At 38.7% G+C, this 17,305-nt stretch overlaps 1 protein-coding gene across 6 annotated transcripts in view; it reads left to right on the top strand.

Annotated features, from left to right (window-relative positions):
* Positions 1 to 17,305, top strand: part of mctp1a (multiple C2 domains, transmembrane 1a) — a 165,898-nt gene that overhangs the window by 124,213 nt on the left and 24,380 nt on the right. For 4 of the 6 annotated variants that reach the window (XM_042724640.1, XM_042724639.1, XM_042724643.1 and 1 more), the window contains 2 exons: positions 8,254 to 8,310; positions 15,298 to 15,399. In XM_042724640.1, coding sequence (XP_042580574.1) covers positions 8,254 to 8,310; positions 15,298 to 15,399 — 159 coding nt within the window. The remainder of the gene's footprint in view (positions 1 to 8,253; positions 8,311 to 15,297; positions 15,400 to 17,305) is intronic. The other 2 variants (XM_042724642.1, XM_042724641.1) reach the window with 1 other exon arrangement.

Here is a 17,305-nt window from a genome sequence, read left to right as displayed (position 1 = left end):
CACTCCAAGCTGTTTATTTATTTAAATATTTTAATTAAAAAGTGTCAGCACAGTGTCATTCTGAAGAGGACATTTGTTTTAAATCATGTTTAGAAAGTGTCCAAATGCTCTGCAGCACTTTCATTACAGTGTTGCTTGGATTCTGTTGTTTATTTTTTTGTCATTTTAAGCTGCTGTTTAAAATGTGTGGGCTTAAAGAATCAGTGAAACAGAGGTATAAAATGAGCTCACCTTGAAGGCCATTGAATGGAATTATACAGTATAATACAGTCATTGAAAAAAAACTTTGGACTTGAATAAAATCGTGACCACCCAAAATAGTAAATTAATTGTAGATCACTATTTCAGGGTATACATACGTTTTTACCAGGAATAGTCCCATTATACATATCTGAAATATCTAGGATATCCTTTGATTAAATGGGACAAGCATATGAACTACATTTATTGAGTGTCCTGAATATAAGCAATCAAAGTTTCACTGTTATAAGGTCTACTTTATGAGACACTCTTTGTTTAAATTTTGCAAAGAATAGGTGCCGAAAAAAAGTTGCAAGAACTGAAGGACCTTAAGAAAGTGTCTGTACTGTAATCATGTTGTCCTGTAGATGGCGACATTGTTTGCAGAAACGCAAAAGCTCACCAGCTCTGTGATTCATTTATGTAGGCTTGTCTGTGTATTTGTTATTTACCATGTCAATACTGATACACTTTTCCTCCTGGGTTTAGATAAAAGTCAATAATTTATATAAAAAAAATCTAAATCAATATATTTTAATGGAAGATCAAATTGAAAAACCTTTTTTGATATGTCTTTTTTTATTCAAGCTCTGGTGGTAAATGTTTAATCAAATGTTAATGGGTTTATGTTATATTTACGTATACTGCAGTATAATATATGCAATGGAATTGCATGTTTCGATAATCATGGTAAATATCATAAAGAAGCAAAATCCATCATAACACACACACTACTTTATGATGTATTTTAATAATATATTTGACTTTTTATGTGTAATGAGCTCGTGTGATGATTTAGTGAAGTGTGTGCTTTCTTTCATTGTTATAAAAGCCAGTTGGGTCAGAAGTTAGGGATTCAGAACTAGGTAATGGGTCAGAGGTGATACTGTCAGGACCTGTTGATTTAAGACACATGAGAGGGCTAGAGTCTGAGGTTAACCCGTTATTCCTCTATCCACATTTCCTCTGCTCGCTAACAGTCCATTGTTCTGCATTTTGACGACTGTAACCACAACACACGGGCTGGTGAGAGCAAGAGAGTTCAGAAACAGTAAACACACACACACACACATGCTTTCCATTAGCCTCAAACTCACTGATGAGCCTGAGCTTGGACACTGTTTCCCTGTACTTTACTATGAACTTAAGGGGAAGGAATTTAGGTGTCTTTAAGTGTAATGATTAGTACCTGATGTCATTCATTTTTTTTGTTCACTCCTATAAGCTGTTATTGTTAGCTGTTTTATACATATATATATATATATATATATATATATATATATATATATATATTTATACATATATATATATGTCACTTGAAGCTTAAAACTGTTTGTTGGCTGCTAGCTTGTTATCTGAAAGCGATGCAGCCGTTTACATACAGTAAACCCATGCTTTCTGAGTTTACAGTTTGTGCTTTATTTTTATAAATACACACTCAGAGGACTGATGTACTTTTGAAAGGACTAATATTCCCCCAGTGGAAGTGTCCCATTCATGCTTTCGTCACTACACTTTAGATGCCAGGCTCCCTGTGGCTGGCAGGATGTCATTTCAGATAACTCTAACTGTAGCTCTGCGCTAAACCTGCTGACACATAAATGCAGGCTGTGGTGCTCCAACAGTCCAAGCTTTTTTTTTTTTTTTTCACTGAGACAGAAAGAAATGAGAAACGGAGATGCTGCCCAGCCTAGATGGCAAAACTTACTCTGAAACTTTTCCAAGTGTTTGTATGACATCTGACTATCAGCATCGCATGGTTTTGTAATGTGGTGCAGCATGTCTCATGCACAAAAAACAGTGGATGATCGTGTGCGCTCAAATATTCTGTATGCATGGAAAAGGAGGGTAAAAGTGAGACTCTAGGTATGAACAAAAGCTGCACAGAAGAATTCTTACAGTCATATTCTCTCTCTCTCTTTCTTAATAGACTTTGCAGCTTTAGTTATAATCACTTTCTTTTTATTACATCAGAGACTAATTTTTTAATTACATTTTCATTACATTGTATCACAATACATACACACACACACACACATATATATATATATATATATATATACATACATACACACACACACACACACACGCACGTACACACTTTTATTAATATAATGCCATTAATATATATATATTTAAAATATTTTTTAACAAGTTTCGCTTATTTACTATAAATATACAATTAAACATTGACCACCACCATATATTATCCAAATTCTATTTTTCAGGGTTGTGGGACAAATATTAATAATATTAATTCTGCATATAATATTAAATCAATATTGACATTTAAAAAACACTAATTTTTTTATTAAGAAGCAGTCTTTATCACAGAATAATAGATGGTTATTATTAAAAATCAACCCTCTTCAGGGTGACCGTATATTATCTCTTGTCTGTTTTACCCCTGATGTTGCCAGCCTAGTATGTTCTGGGAAAACAGAAACCCACTTTCAGCTGTCACATTTCTTGAAGGGACTTGTTACCTCTAGATGTGACATGCCAGCTCAACTCTTAACCTGTAGACAGCTGACCCCTGACTCTCGTATTCTTTTGCTGTTCTCCGCCTGCCACCCTTCCACCAGATACCTGACCTCGCTGTCACGGCCTGTTATTGTTAAAGATCCTTTTTACCATCTGGAATGGCTGTGCACTAAACACAAGACTACACTCCCAAACCGTTGTTTTAAATCAGCAGAAGCTTAGCTACCCTGGCTGTGCGCAGTGCCATGGTATTGGTTTTTTGTGTCAGAATGAATAGACAATGGAAAAATAAACACGGGTTTAGAAGCAAGACAAAGGGATGTGACTTTTGAACTACGCCTGTCGATCATCAGCAGGTGATGGAAAGCTACGATTTCTGAAGCGCCACTAGGTTTCCTCTCTAAACAAAGCTGCTCCACTGTCTCCAGCGCTTTTAGAAGAGCCCCCAACTGGTAGGGAGTGCAAACGCGCCTCTCTTTACCTGAAGTTAAGGGAGCATCGAAACAGCTAGCCAAGCTGTTCTGACAGCAGCTGTCAGTGGCTTGCTCACCTCCTGCAGAGAGGCAGTCCTCACCACCCTAAAACCACCCCTCAGCTGCTTTTGTTTGGAGACCTGGAAGCGTTCGGGTGGGCTTCAGTGTGGCCGCTGAGGCTCAGTCAAGCATAGGACAGCTTGGTGTGTGAATGGAGGGGAGTGAAGCCCATGGCTGGCCCTAGAAGACCCGGGCTGCTGAATTCACTGGCCTGGAAAACAGTTTACCAGATGTTTTGAAGGTGTTAATTATAGCATATACTGTCAGAGCTGGAGGAACATAGTGACGTCTCTTTCACCAGCTGAAGCGCAATTAGGCATTCGAGGTTCTTTCTCGGCAACCTTGTCAGTGGTGGGTGAGAGGGTCTTAATTGTCAGGGTTACTCTCACCGTGTCCTCTAGCAAGCTCACAGTTTCTCCATTTTCCTATGGCATATTTTAAAAGGTTAATTATTTTTTCACAGCCTGTTTTTTTTTTTTTTTTAACATTGCTGCAGCTCATATTTGGGTTCAAGGTTTTAAGCAAAATCAGTGGTTCTCAGCCTAAAGGCCCCAACTGTGCAACACAAGATATTTCTTCTCGTATGTATGCTGTAATGTTGAAAATGAATTCAATTTAACAAAAATAGTTTTATGATTCTATAAGATTATGTTTCTTTATGTTAAAAATAGTTATTGAGGGAAAAAATTCAGTTCAGTTATCAACGTCTAACTTATCCCTCACAGTTTATGAAATGGGCAATAATGATTTGTAGTTTATTGTGGAGAGATGTGATATATTTTCAATGTGATCAGACTTTTACTTGGCAAATGATAAAATATTTGAAAATAGACTTACATTGAAGAAGGCAGCTGAGTCATCCTTTGACTTGTGCCTGTAGACAACCACCTGTCAACCATGGTGAACAGGATTTGAACATGTTTTCAATAAGAGATGTTATAAAGAACAAGGTCCCTCATTTAAAGTAACAATGTAATGGTTGTAGTGATTTTTTTTTTGTATGTTGGGATGTACATCTGTGTAAAATGGATAATTAAGCATGCATCAACAGAGAAAAGTCTGACATTTCAACATTTTGATGATAAAATAAGGTAAACAATATTCAAACATATGAATGAATGAATTGTGTACAATAAGGTTAATAACATGCATTAAAAAAGTAGATGGGATGAATTTATATTTCATGCAAACTTTGAAGGTGAAATGTGTGAAAATGTATATGTTAAACATTTTTTTTTTAATCCCATGCAAAAGACTTTTCAATGAGCATGAACACTACTGTATTTGTTTGAGTGATCCATCATGTAAATGTCTGGTTCAACTAATGCTGTGATTGGAAGGGTGAGATTCCTTGTTTTCTGAAAAAGACAGGCCGGTAGACGTGTTTGGGAGACCAGTTTGTAAACAGTTAGTTTTGCGATTTCGTTTGATGCTGCCAGTGGTGAATAAATTACCCTTCACCTTTAGTTTAATATTTTCGTAAACATATGAAGACTGACAAGATCAAATCTGTAGCTGTTTGTTTTTAGTCTGTTTGTTTATATCTTGACTACTAACAGTGTCAGTGTTTTGCATGGCACAGAAAACAAGTTAGCAAATAAACTTTTTCCCACCTTTTGTTTTGTCTGGTTTGAGTAGTGTTTTGTCTTTTTCTACCAGTGTGTGTAATTTGAAAAACAAACAGCCTGGATGGAGCTTCATGAATAAAGGATACGCTGGTACAGGTGGGCTGCTGTGGGGGGAAACGAAGGCCTGTCAAGCCCACCTCCAGTGTCAATCACGAAACGACAACATAAAGAGAACCAGAGCGAGAGTCTGTCTGCCAGCCGTGCTCCTAGAGGCGCTTCATGGTAGAGCTTGTCTTACTCTCAGGCTGGTGTTTCAGCTGCAGGCTCAACAGGGACAACAAAAAAGCAAGAAGTGTGACGGCAGGGCCGGGAGAGGATGAGGAAGAGTGAGAAGAAGAGCCGAGAGGTGCTCTAGGCCTTTAATCCACCTCAGTGGTACCACCTCTTCCAGCGCCGTGCCCCCGTTAGCGAGACAGCGTTTCACCCGCGCCTGGCAGACACGTCTCCGCTCCTCCGTGCCAGCCCCTGACAGGTGACAAAATCAAAAGGTCACGTCACTTTGAACTGGCAGCGTTTGTTGCCCTGCTGATTTCCCCCGTGCTGCCATGGCTCGCAGGCGAGGTTGGAGGCGAGGCGGGGAGCAACTTTGGCAGCTCCTGAACTTCGTCTTTGTGAACTTTTGTACCCATGATTTTGCTAACAACATGCAGCGCCGTGTGATTTTTGTCACGGCTGCTGCTGCCATTGTTGACGCAGGCTTGTCTTGGGAAGCCAGGGTTTTATTTACGGAACAGAAAGCCAGAGTGTTTTTCTGGGTCCTGTGGGTTCAGGGCTGCTGCGGATTACAGTAGAGCTCGGGCCATGGGACTGACAGCACCGTTGACTCCCACGGCTTCTGGATACACACGACCCTGGCACGTCCTCTTGCCGGACCGTGTGCCCCGTAAAACTCAGCCCCAAAGAGACGTACTGGCTGCTCCGTCCCCCTCCCACACATCCCAGCAATTATTTTGCCCATTGTCCTCATGTTTGAATCGTGACCACTTTTATTGAAACGTAACACTTCGCCCAAACAGAACCGGCAGAGTTTCTTCGAGCGCCAATAGTCGTACTATTTGACTCGAGCCCCTGCAGAGGTCAGACCACAGTCAGCCAGTGCTGGCAAAAACTCAAGCCCTCCCTCTGACCAGCAGGGCTCTGACAGCCTGTGAAGAGGCTGTTTGGGCTCGATGTGCTCCGGCGAGAACCCTTATCAGCCTTCCAGGCCTGAGCTCTCCCGGGCCTCTGGTCCACACGCGGCACACAAAGCAGGGCCAGCCCCTGAGCAGCTGGAGACGCTAGAGATGTCTCACATTTCAAAGAAGAGCTGGAGGAGGGGAGAGCGCGAGAGCTGAGAGGCAGGGAAAAAAAATGAAAGTGCATATCTTCATGTTGGATGGCTTGTCTAGCTAGGGCGTCTATTCCCAGCACACCTGTCTCGGGGAAGGTTAGAATTAAAAGCGCAGATAGCACGGTTCTTCCTCCACTCATGGCAGAAGGCAAGAGAAAATGCATTAACTGGTGTGGAGATGGTGCCGCTGCTACCCGAAAGGCCAAACAATGGACTTAAAGTCTGGCTCTGATGCTATTTTAGACAGAATTTCAGTCTGCAAGTGAGACATATTGACTGCCAAACTTTCAAGTTTATGCTACCATGGCCCTTGAAGTACAACTTCCTCCAAGTTCCTCTACCCAGCCTATGACCTCTGGCTAACCTAGCGCCGGAGCAACATCGCTCTACGAGTCGATCCGTGTGTTATTAGGCTAGTGCAAAACACCATCGCTAGTCTCCTCACAACACTGCGTGTATCTATCCTGAACCCTCCTTTTGTTTCTGCCGCAGGCTGCATTTACATAAGAGGCTTATAGCAGCCATACACTCTCTTTTAGACAAAACAAAGGAACAAAAGCTATTGTTTGCTAAGTAACAATTTTTGGATGTCACAAAAAAACTGATGAAATGCACGGAGCCAGAAAAAGAAAAAAAATCATCAAAAAGAAGATGTATTCCTCCCTTGATAGCTTTTTGGTGTTTTCAGATGCCCGAGTTGTCGTATGTAAATAGCACACACATGACCTTGAAGCTTTGATGCGGGATTGACAGGAGGAACCACAAGAAGAGAAATAATGATCTGTCTTTTCAGTCCTCCGGCAACAAAAACAGACATGTGATACACACTCCTCTGGGTTCCCATAAGCCACTGAGGCCAAATATAATGTTTTCAGTTGACCGAGATAAACTCTTTATTTGTGTGCCAACATATCGTCTGATTATTTTGGTGTCTACAGTTCTGATTAACAAGCCAATGAGATCTGAATAATTAATGCCGCCAAATTACTAGCTCACACAGGAAGGATTTTTTTCTGTTTGTGAGACTAAATCACATGTGGCATATTTTTTATTCTATAAACAGCTCTTATTCTAACAGTGACTGCAGTTTCCCAAGAACAAATGAAAGTGATGTGAACATTATACATTTTGGTTTATTTGATCCTTTTAGCACTGCAAGAAGTTATTTTAAATTTTGCAAAAAAAAAAAAATAATTAAATAGTGCTTGTCTGTTCAAAACCCATGGCTATGATGTTGTGTGAAGTTGTTAGTGGTTGCTATAAATTGATAAGTTGTTCTGAGTGGTTGTGTAGTGTGTTGCTACTATGCTATGAAGTGGTTTATCACCTCAGTACATCATGATAAAGTAACATTTGTATGCTCTTCTAGGTGGAAAAATTCTGGTTGTTTAGACAGCAATTAAAAAAAGCACAACTTACTGTATGAATAATAGTAACTGTTTCTATTGCAAGAACCACTGATGATTCTCAGATGTAAGCAAGCAAATAATTGATTCTTTCAAGCTTTTGAGCCTGCAGTTTTTCTAGATTGCAAAATGAAATCAATGTTTATCTAAACATTTGTTGATTCCTTGCTCTCTATCTTGCTCTCAATATTCTCTGCATCACTCTTTGCATCATTTTCACTGGTCTGTGTTAGCATGTTCTTCTGGGAGAATCGAGTAGCCAGCAGCATTTCTCGAGGTCATGGGCATACGGCTCTTTGTGTGCTTGAGTTAAGTATAAAAACCTGAAGGGGTTTTGAAGGGACCATTGTTGGCCTGGATCTGGTCCACTGAAGCACATAGTTAACGTTCTATGTCATCAGCCTTCTTTTGCCAGAGGCGCTATTGAGGTTTTAACCTTATGGACAAGAGGACACAACTGATGACTTTAGCGACTGAGGTCACACTCGGAGGGTTTGCTTTCTATCCAAGGACTGTGTGCTATCATTTGTTTTCACTTGAAGATGTGGAGATGTTCCTAAGTGTACATGTGAAATTGATTTTCTCTTTGTTTTTGTTTTTTCTTTTGTTCTTCTCTTCACAATGCACATCAGCAAGCTGTGGAGGATTTGCTGGAGGATGAGGAGGAAGACTTTGACAGAGATGACAAGGTAATTATCGGTGCCACTCACAAACATGTATTCCAACACAGATGTATATTTAATGCTCAAACGCTCTTCTCTAAAGTGAAATGCAATGAAAAGGTATTATTTATTGTGTTTGACCTCACTCAGATACCAGTAGGTTATTGTTTTCTTGTGTATTTAATGCTTTCGGCCACATTTCGTAGAGTCCAGTTCCACAGCTAGTCTGTCTACAGAGTTGCAGTACATGTTTCCTTTCTACTCAGAATAAAGGGGAATCACATAGGCATAAATAAACTTGGCTTCAGGGTCTCTATGTTGAGCTTCTGATATTTCTCAAGGCCTTTGAAGTGCAATTAATAGCATTCAAATGACCGCAAGCCAAATGCCCCAGCAGCTTTTGTGAGGAAGCATTTAAATATTTCTGAGTAGGCAGATTCATATTATTGCCTGCCAAAATACCAGCACTTATGTGCTTATAGCACTTTGTCTGGAAATGGGACAACAAGAATGTCAACAAGAACATTTCTGGAGCAGTGTAGACTTATGATGAAAACATAACCTTTGACATCTTCTTGACATTTCTCCTAAGTGGACTTATAAAGAGCGTGAAGTGTACGTACAGTGTGTGGAATGTAGAAGAATGAACTGAATATCTGTATTAATGTTGTCAAGGATCTGTTGTTCTTTGTGTCAGATTAGCTTCAGTTGAGAGGACGGAAGCTTGAAAAGGGCTACTTGTCCTCTCTTTGTCCTTTCTCCTTCTCGTTTGCATAGTTTAGTTTTGTTTTGTTTTACTTTGAATTATTAGACCAGCGTGGGAAAACTACAGTTCAGGTATTATTAAACTACCAAAAAATTTACTAAATGTATGTTTAATTTTTTTGCAACACAAGAAGTTACACAAAAAAAATAAATATTAATTACTAAATATCGCTGAATTAAGAATTTTGTTGTACCATAACTATTTAAAATTTGATTGCTTAATTCTCAATGCTTCATAGCTTACATCGATTGTTAATGTGACATTTAATACTTATAATATATATAATATTATTTTTAATTTTTCTTAGCAACTTTCAAGTACTGTTTTTTTTTTTTTCTTTTATTTGTGTGATTCATTTGTTGGATGGTCAGTGTTACGCTCTATTAAAACATTAATATGGAACACAAATGATTTAGGATGACAGTTGAAATCAGTTGTAATATTTATTTATGAATTAGAAAGCACACAAATAAAGGTAAAAATTCAAGCATTTAAATATATATTTATCTTAAAATGGTGAATGAAAGTGACATGACATACAGCCAAGTATGGTGACCCATAATCAGAATTCGTGCTTTGCATTTAACCCATCCAAAGTGCACACACACAGCAGTGAACACACACACACACACACCGTGAACACACACCCGAATCATTTATTTGATCAATAAACTTTTTTTTATTTTTCTTATTTGTAGAAATTTATCTGTTAATAAGGTTTATTTCATTCAAATGAATAAGAATTACAGGTGCTACAGATGACAAAGGCCTCACAAAAGCAATGTGAGGAAAAAAAACAGTGATGCAGAATATATCAGTCTACAATGCTAATAGTTAGAAAAAGTAGCTTGTTAGTAAGCAACACTATTAAGAAAAAAGCTCAAATACTGTCATACTTTCAGTTCCTCCTCAACACTACTTTGTATTTCTTTTTTTCCCCATCGACGTCTCTTTACTTTCTTCTCCATGTCAGTTTGTTGATGACCTCACATTCTCATTACCTCCTCTGTTTGTTCAAGCAGTAAAATACTGAGATCACATCAGGGAAGGTCCACTTAAACTGGATGAAGGAAGAAAAAAATGGACAAATGTGCCAAGGGCTCATTTTAATTGAACCTGAAGCATATGTTGTAAGTATGTGCAATATGTCCCAGATGTTTAGGCCAGGCCTAGTCTTCAGCTCTTCCTTAGCCTCCACTAGGAAGCTATTAGCTGGATAACCTTTGCTCCAGGGGCTAAATGTGGTATTACATGGCAGGCACCTGTTTTGCATTGGACTGGGGACCTCTTGCAGGCGTAGTATGAGCCAAGACATGTGTTCTTACTTAACAAACTGTTTCGTGATAGTTAAAAGTGTCTTTCTTCAGACTCACTGCAGATATTAGTCAATTACTCTTAATGGAAGTCCAAAGTCAAGACTAATTGATGGAGACGGCTCAGTTGTTTTGCCCAAGTAGGCAATTGGTTCCAAAACAAGAAAAAGGGAGGGAGAAAAAGAGAGGAAAGATCAGGTGAAAGCAAGGTTAGTGCAAGTGACACTGTAAAAGTGTTTTAAAACATGGGATTTTTGCAGTGCACCTATGAGAAATCAAGTCAGTGTTGGGGAAGCTGCTTTGAAATCATAATTTAAAGAAGTTCAACTAGCTTTTAAAATAGTAGTTTGCTACTCTACGAGTTAGTTTGATAATTTTACTTGTTAGATAAAAAAGTACAAATCTACACAATAAAATAAAAATCGACACTTTTTTCACTAAATCAACATTAGCAATAAAGAACATGAATTACCTGAGTACATGTTCACTAAAACAAATAAAAAATTTTAAGAGCTTAAGATGTGAAATGCCTCAAGCGCAACCATGACCTCTTCAATATTCCATCTTCTTCAAAATGTGAAAATCCAAGCTAGCAGGTCTACAAAAATGAGTTTGGGAATGGAATTCCTGCTGCTACATTCAGATTGAATTTTTGGGTTAAACTCAGTTTGGATGGCCATGTATGCAAAAGCATTCTGGGTACATCAACTGTGTAAGCCATATGCTTGCCACACACTTCTCCTTTTTTCTTTGCCAGGCTAGTGCCAGTGTGTGTGCATGTGAATGTGTCCATGTGTGTTTACAGTGCTGAAAAGCTCTCTGGAGAGCTCGCCGACTCCACCAAATTCATCAGCAACCCCAGCAATAACAGCCAAAATATTTTAACACCTGCTCCACCAAACACATGTAAACACACAGGCAGAATGGCAGGTAATTATCCAGGTGATAATGAATGTGCCTCACATTGTTAAACCTCTCTCAAATATGCTAGTGTGGAATTAAGGAGTAGCATTGGGTACGCTACGATAACATGTCTAACGCTCCGCTTGTGGCACAGCTGTCTCACACTTGTGTGCACCCACTTTCCCAAAGAAAGTTTGCGAAGGATTTGTATTTTCATTACTGTTCATTATTTTTATGCAGCTAAACTTCACCTGTCATAAAGCAGATGCTGGAAGGCCTAGTCTTTCTTGCTCTGATAATATTTTGAGATATACTGCAGTGTTGTTTTTAATGGAATAGTTCACTTAAAATTATTATTCTGTCACCATTTGCTCATCCTCATGTCATTACAAATCTACAGGACTTGCTTTCTTCTGTAAAACACAAAAGGCGAAAATGTGAATAATGTGCTGGTCACTCTTTTCTATGCATTTATGATGGATTTTTAGCTTTACAAAGATGCTTAAAAGGTTAGTTCACCCAGAAATGAAAATTCTGTCATAAATTACTTACCCTCATGCTGTTCCATACCAATAAAACCTTTGTTCATCTTCTGAACACAAATTAAGATATTTTTGATGAAATCCAAGAGTGTTCTGATCCTCCGTAGGCAGCAACACAACTACCACATTCAAGGCCCAGAAAGGTAGTAAGGACATTGTTAAAATATGTGTTGTGGTTGTGTTGCGAACATTTGTCGAAGACTGACATGGACGAGAAGAATTTGTTGAATAAAGTCGTTATTTTTGTTTTCTTTGTACAAAAAGTATTCTCGTAGCTTCATAAAATTAAGGTTGAACCACAGATATTTTAACAATGTCCTTACTTCCTTTCTTGGCCTTGAATGTGGTAGTTGCATTGCTGTCTGTGTAAGGTTAGAAAGCTCTCAGATTTCACCAAAAATATCTTAATTTGTGTTCTGATGAACGAAGGTCTTACGGGTTTGGAACGACATGAGGGTGAGTAATTAATGATGGAATTGTAATTTTTGGGTGAACTGTCCATTTAAGCACCATACAAGTATCATTAAAGTTGTTCATATGACTCATTTGCTATAGTCCAAGTCTTCTAAAGTAATACACAAATAGTTTATGTCATTATATAAGTCATTAAGTCATTATTCACCTATAAACTTTTGTGACCAGTCAGTCACAAAAGTTTAACTCAAGAACCAAATCAGTCTGATTTGTGAACAAATCATTCACAAAGACTTCAACAGACTTGGAATATAGTGCAAAAGTTGTATGGACCACTGTTATGGTGTTATTTTGTCTCTTTGAAGATTGAAACCTCCAGTTTGCATTCATTTTAACTGCATGAAAAAGAGCAGGCTGGACATTTCCCAAACATCTACTTTTTTTTTTTTTTTTTTGTATTTTTATATTTTCAGTAACATGCACTACATTTTCCAATTCATTGTCTGTTAATTATTTTTGTTGTTCCAACAAGTTTTTTTTTTTGCACATGCTAATTGATGGTTCAGCTACAGTATTTGGGTTTGGGTGATGTCATTAGAACCGTTGTTGTGCGTACATGTGTCCGGAGCGGAGTACGGAGGGATAATCAGCGCTAGTGCTCCGTCTGAGAAGCAGCCAGGATGATAGCACCAGTGTCTCCAGGGAGCGAAAGAGAGAGGGTGAAAGAGTGCTGAGATTAGGAGTGTACGCATGGCTGGGCACTGGAGTAATGGTCCTACACATACACACACACAGCCCGAGGAGGAGCCGCCCCAGATAAGATACACACTGCAATCATGTCATGCTCACAGGCTTACCACAACTCACGCACGCCTCCTTACATGCCCAACAGCTGTTAGGAAGTGTGCGTGATTGTGCTGCCTGCTCGACTGGATATTAAAGATGGCATGTAACCGTATGCTGTACGTCTTATAAATAAACAAACATTCAATATGAATGTGAAGCAAAACAGTGACAGAGAATAAGAAAAAAAACAGGATATCTTGTGTTGTCAAAGGCTTGTCGGTTTCTGTTTTGTGAATTAATAAAGGTAAGTTTAGATTTTAGGCTAGAAATATACTGTGCAAAAATGTAAATGCAGACACTTGTCTGACACTGTAAAGCGTGCAGTAGACTGTGGTGGTTAGAAACTTCAGAACTCAAGGGGGCAGTGAAGTTAACTTGAAATATCAGTGCTATAGGATGGTAAATGATTATAGTTCTGGTAGCTAACTATAAACACCAGTTGAAGAGTATGTGCATTACCATTCATACCATGGGGTTTTTATGTCTCTTGGAGCTAACCAAGGCTGCATTTATTTGATCAAAAATACAGTACAAACAGTAATATTATGAAAAATGACAATAAAACTAATTGTTTTGTATTTTAAAATGCAATTTATTTCTGTGATGACAAAGCTGAATTTTCAGCAGATATTATTTCAGTCTTCTGTGTCACATGATCCTTCAGAAATCATTCTAATATGCATTTCCTAGTCCAAAAAAAAGTACTCACCCCTAACTTTTAAACGGTAGTGCACTATTGTGTTGACAGGGTTGGGAGATATTTACTGGATTCATGCTTCATCACGCTTTTCAGCTGTCATTGTCCAAACATTCTTCAGACTACATAATTAACATACAGTGGTGGCCAAAATTATTAGAACACCTGACAGATCTGAAAATATTGACCTTTTTGCCTCCAAAAAATGATTTCATTTCATGAAACATGCAGATGGTTTCTCTGAGCACAGAAAAACAAAATCAGATGAATTTAGTCACACTGTTTTCATCCAGTTTTAACTTTAATATTTGGTATGTCAACCTTTTGGCCAGTTTAACAAAAACAACTGAGACCTCTTAAATATGCCAAGTGTTCTAATAATTGGGGCCACCACTGTATATTGAATAAACTAAATGTTAAACAAAAAAAATAAAATCTAAATTTCATACTAATTCCTTCAGTTATCTAAATATTTTTGACTGTAACTGTAAACAGTTAACTATTTAATGTTAACTGCAAGTACATGCAGTTACTTATATTTTGTATTTTAAGTGTAACATTGGAGATTTCTTTTTCATCCACTGTATTAGTGCATACAGTGTTAAATGTAAATGTCCTGTAAGCAAAAGAAATAGAAGGGAAAAAATTAGCAAGAGAAATAAAATGAGCAAATTAAATAAATAAAATATCTTGTGTTTCTTCTGTTTCTTTCTTCGCTCCATTTTTGGACTTGACCTTGTTTTAAGAGTTTAGCCTACTCCTTCTTACTTTCTCCACCACGCCGCTGCCACTTTAGCAGGGAGAAAAGGCAAACTAACCTCTCTGTACTGTGAAAAGCTGACAATCTGATACTGATTCATGCACGTTTATGTCCGCTAGAATCTAGCATTACAAGTGAGCCTTATCTGTTGATATTACGCGGAGGGTTAAACCGAGCCGAGCGGAGACAGGGGGTTGATCTGGGCGATAGCTACATGGCAGTATGTAATTGGGACTAAAGAGTGTGCTAGGGATTATTTTTATTACTTTGAAAAACTGTGACTGAAAACTTGTTCTGGGGCTATTGAGCTTGTGATATGTGATGCGTATCCTCAGGTAACGTGGCTTTCTTCAGTGCAAAGGAGAATACAGAGAGAAAGAGAGAATGTTTGTGCATTTCTGGCTGCTTTTCTTCTCAGCGCCTCTAAAAGATGAAAAGCTTCATGCTGTAAAAGATGCTTTTGACTTTTTTTCCTTGGCTTTTTTCCCTTTTCTTCTTATTTAGGGGAAAGATGCTCCTAGGAACTGCATTTTAATCATGTTTGGCTAATAAAGAGAGATTAGAAAATCCTTCACACACACTCAGGGCATTGTCTTGTTGTGTAAAATAGCTTCATTGTTTGATTTCTCTTTTTTGCCTTTACATCAGGTGGATTTTTTTTCTCTCTCTCTCAAGGGTCCTAAGCCTTCTTAGTAGCCATCAATGTTTTTTGTCTAACTATTTTCCTTTTGTAGCCCTGCTTTAAAAAGATCTCAATTTATTCTGGTCCACAAGTGCCGGGCTCAGTCCCCTCCCAGGATGGCCGGCTGCCGGAAAGCCATATCCTTGCGGATATTTTGGCTTCCTGGCACTTTGAGTGGATACGCGTGATGGTGGTAAGTGCGGTCCGTATGTCCCCGTGTCTCACTTCTATGGTTCATCGTCTGTCACGCCAAGCAGGGTTGTGTGTCGCTCCCCTTCACCTCTCACTTTGTTCTAAGTTGTCACTTTACCTTCTTTATCTACAAGAACATCCTGGTGATCAGTGCTTTGTTATTTGTTGGATTAGCTGGAAACTTCATAAAATGGGTTGTTCGGTGGGTGCTTATGCTTGGTCATCTAAATACGGCAACATGCACAGTAGAAAGCAGTTCTGGGTTTGGGTTTTCTCCATATTGTTCTGGCTTAAGGGTAGTACTGTGCTTTACCAACCATCTGTCTATAAGCATTCAGGGTGCACCGGGGCATCCATGTTTGTGCTGTCACTAACCTTTTTCAAACCAGCCAGTAAGCCCAACATGGCTTACTCGATGACGTCACTCAGAGAAACTCATTTGCAACTCAGCTCACATTAAAGAAATACCGAACCTGTGCTGTATAGACAAGGAAAGCTGCTTCCAAGAAAAGAGTTTATGAATGAATTATGAGGGTGTATTGATGTTTGTCTCCGAAGTGGAGGAATGCCATTGCCATTTATTTTGAGAAGCGCATTCCTCAAGGAAACTTTTGAAATTGAGCATGTCTACATGCACTCACTATAGATGGCATCTCAGCACATTCATATGTAATAGAGAACTGGGTGTCATTTTGAACTGTCTAGTGTAATGGGACACTAAATTTAAGAGATAAATTAATAGCCATGGTAAGTTCTAGGGATGGTTACCTAGTCAAACAACCAACTAGTTGATTTGTAAGGACCTCTAAGTTATATGGATTTTAAGCAATATATATTTGTTATTTTTAGCAGCAATGGATTAATTAGGAAGCTGACAGCTTAAAGGGAAAGTTATGTTAAAGGGGTGATTTCAATTTTTCCTTTCTCTTTGGATTGTTACAAGCTCTTGGTGCATAAAGAAGATCTGTAAAGTTGAAAAGACTAAAGTCTCAAATCCAAAGAGATATTCTTTATAAAAGTTAAGTCAACCACGCCCTCCTAAAACGCCTCGTTCTAACACGCCCACACGTCTACGTCATGATGTGGGAAGATTTGCATAATGCCGCCCAAATGTTCATGCAGCGAAAGATGGCATAACTTTTATTCTCGCTGCGTTGCTATGCAACGCAACGCAACGCGTAAAAAGACAGTATAAGTCAGTGGATCTCAATTCCAGTCCTCACGCTCCGTTGTTATTTACATTTTTTGTGTTTGTTTTATGGCTTCAGACGTTTGTTCTATTCGAAAGTAAGTGCCCTGCGAAGTGGACATCACAGTTTGAAGCGAAAGTATATGTTCCATTTAAAGTGTATTTATTTACGGAGGTATATGATGTCACACTTGTCCGTGTGTGAAGACGTTGCGCAGCGCAAATCCATGAATGAATGTTCCGAAGTGAGGTAAACTTCAACAGATTTACCCTGCTCAGGGAGTATGGAGCAATGAACACTGTGTAGGGACCATGTCAATCGGAACACAGTTCATGCATAGAGCTCACATCTAACGAGCTGACTATCTGAATCAAAGAGAGACATGCAAAATATGCAGGGGGGGGTCATTACAGTATAGTAAGGGGCGTAACATTTCCGTCACACGCTTGAGGTAATCGGCCAATCACAAAGCACTGGATAGCTGGCCAATCAGAGCACACCTCGCTTTTCAGAACGATGAGCTTTGTAAAAATCGACACATTTCAGAAAGGTGGCATAGGGAGAAACAATAATGTACAGTATGTGGAAAATATAGTGTTTTTTGAAACAAAAACTGCAAAAACACATTGCATTACACCGAATACACAAAATAGTGTTCTTTTTAGCAACATCATATGACCCCTTTAAATAAATCATTTACTTTTTCCTAACCTATTT

Source organism: Cyprinus carpio, chromosome B5 (assembly GCF_018340385.1).
Source record: "Cyprinus carpio isolate SPL01 chromosome B5, ASM1834038v1, whole genome shotgun sequence".
In the NCBI taxonomy this organism is placed as follows: domain Eukaryota; kingdom Metazoa; phylum Chordata; class Actinopteri; order Cypriniformes; family Cyprinidae; genus Cyprinus; species Cyprinus carpio.
Note: the sequence above shows the minus strand (reverse complement) of the source record. Positions and strands in the feature narration are given on the sequence as shown.